The 1,997-nt window shown below is 36.8% G+C and overlaps 1 protein-coding gene across 1 annotated transcript in view; it reads right to left on the bottom strand.

The window, feature by feature from the left end:
* The window catches only part of AGK (acylglycerol kinase), an 84,241-nt gene that overhangs the window by 56,984 nt on the left and 25,260 nt on the right, over positions 1 to 1,997 (bottom strand). Inside the window, 1 exon segment of the mRNA XM_012649786.1 lies at positions 1,216 to 1,295. Coding sequence (XP_012505240.1) covers positions 1,216 to 1,295 — 80 coding nt within the window.

Raw genomic sequence — 1,997 nt, forward strand, 5'->3', positions numbered from 1 at the left:
GGGAGGGGCTCTAACAAAGCCCAGCGAATATGATTAATTAGGCAGGGTTAGACAATCTGAATTAAACTGCTCAATTAAAAAGAAGTAAGACACGACTTACCCTCCTACCTGTGAAGCCACACTCACTGCATCCCAAGAAATGATGAGAGAAATCAACTTCAGAGCCCCTGAGTTTTACCCAGACTTACAATCTGGCTCCAACTATTCTTTTTGTTGTTGTTCTTATTATCTTAATGTCATTTGACTTGGATCTTATAGAATCCCAGCTGATACATATTTACTAATAATCTGATCCTCAGAAAAGCCAAAAAGAATGTTCTGACCATTAGGGAGAGTAAAAGGTATCACATTTTTTTTTTTTTACCCTCGACCCATTAATTCTATTTTCAAAAAATAAATTTTAAACAGTTTCTTCTAAAGCCATCAAAGTCTTTGTATTCACCTTTCCAATTAATGAGAGTTGCATCTAACAGTGTAAAAAAATATTTTTGCCTATGGTATTTTTTTTCATTAAGAGACTCTGAGTTCCCACACACCCCTCCCTCCCCCCACACACATCCCCCCACTTTCAATGTAGTACATTTGTTACCAATGAGCCATCAAGAACACATCATTATATACCCAAGTCCCAGTCACTCTTCACACCTTAATTCCCTCCCATGACCTTTCCAGGCCAGCCAGACCGGTTACAGACTGTCCTGTGCCATAACAAGGACATAACTAGGTCACTCCTGTTTCTAGGCCCCTTCCCCTGGGCTGTTTCCTTAGTCAAGAAGAAGGACTGTTCTCCTCTTGCCTGCTTCCTCCAAGAACAAGCTCGAGGTTCATCCATTTTGGAAAGAGCATTTCTGACCTCCCAAGCCCACAGTGCTCTTAGCCAGCTCTGAACATCCTGTGGACAGAGAAGGCCTAATGATTTATGCCATAGCAGCTGTGCAGTCGTTCCCAAGGGGACCACCTTTCAAGCAGATAAGACTTCTCTGCTTGTGTTAATTCCGGAATGATTATTAAACTTCAATTAGACAAGTCTTCTTAGTTAGCTTTATAGTTATTTCTCATTAACTGTTATTTCTACATTACAAATGAATCTTATTGGCTAGAAGAATACTGACCCTAGTTCTTCCAATTCCACACAACCTAAATAGCTGCCTGATACTCTGTCATTTTTTTCCCCTTAGAAAAACTGAATATATAACAAATCACAAACTGAACTACCCTTTACAAGCTGCAGGATTGAGAAAGACAGTTGCCTTCTTCACTTGCGCATTGGGAGGAATGAGTTGATTGCCAAACACCTAAAAAGGAAAAAAAGCAAAGTTTTCAGTAAAAGTCCATTTATTCAGTAAATGTCACATTTTTCTTTCATTCCAAAAAAATATAATTGCAGCAGATATGATGTCTACTCTGGGAAAGAAAAATGTTCTTTCATGATCTCTCATTAATGAAAACACCATAAGCAACGAAAGTGTACCATTATTTAATAAGCTCAATTTTGTATGAGAATAAAAACCCTGCTTCATCTACTAGAGGTAACTTTTCTTTATTAGACATGGCTAGGTTTATTATAAACATATTACCAGTAAAGCCATAGTCTCTCAGGAGAGAAGTTTAATCTATTTGTCTTTAGTTTTCAGAGCACAATCTTTTCTTCCTTCAACTTATTACTGAAACTTATTTACGAGGAATCTTTGTGTTAGTCTTCATATCTTTATACATGTAAGAAATAAACCTAATACTCTATTTGCCTTCTCTTCTTTGCAACCTCGTATGGTAATTAAATAGCAGCAACTGGCAGGGGAAAAGAAATGTACTAGTATTTACTAAGCACCTAGTATTTGCCATTTTTATACACTTTACTCTTAGTTCTCAGAAACCAAGAGGGTATGAAATAATCTTATTTTTTCAGTTAGAAAGCCAAGAATCAGGAAGATTAAGTTACTCAAAGTTACAGAGTTGATAAATTAAAAGCCTGGAATTTATACCTATCTAACTTCAAA

The sequence above is a fragment of the Propithecus coquereli genome, unplaced genomic scaffold (assembly GCF_000956105.1).
Source record: "Propithecus coquereli isolate 6110/MARCELLA unplaced genomic scaffold, Pcoq_1.0 Scaffold302, whole genome shotgun sequence".
In the NCBI taxonomy this organism is placed as follows: domain Eukaryota; kingdom Metazoa; phylum Chordata; class Mammalia; order Primates; family Indriidae; genus Propithecus; species Propithecus coquereli.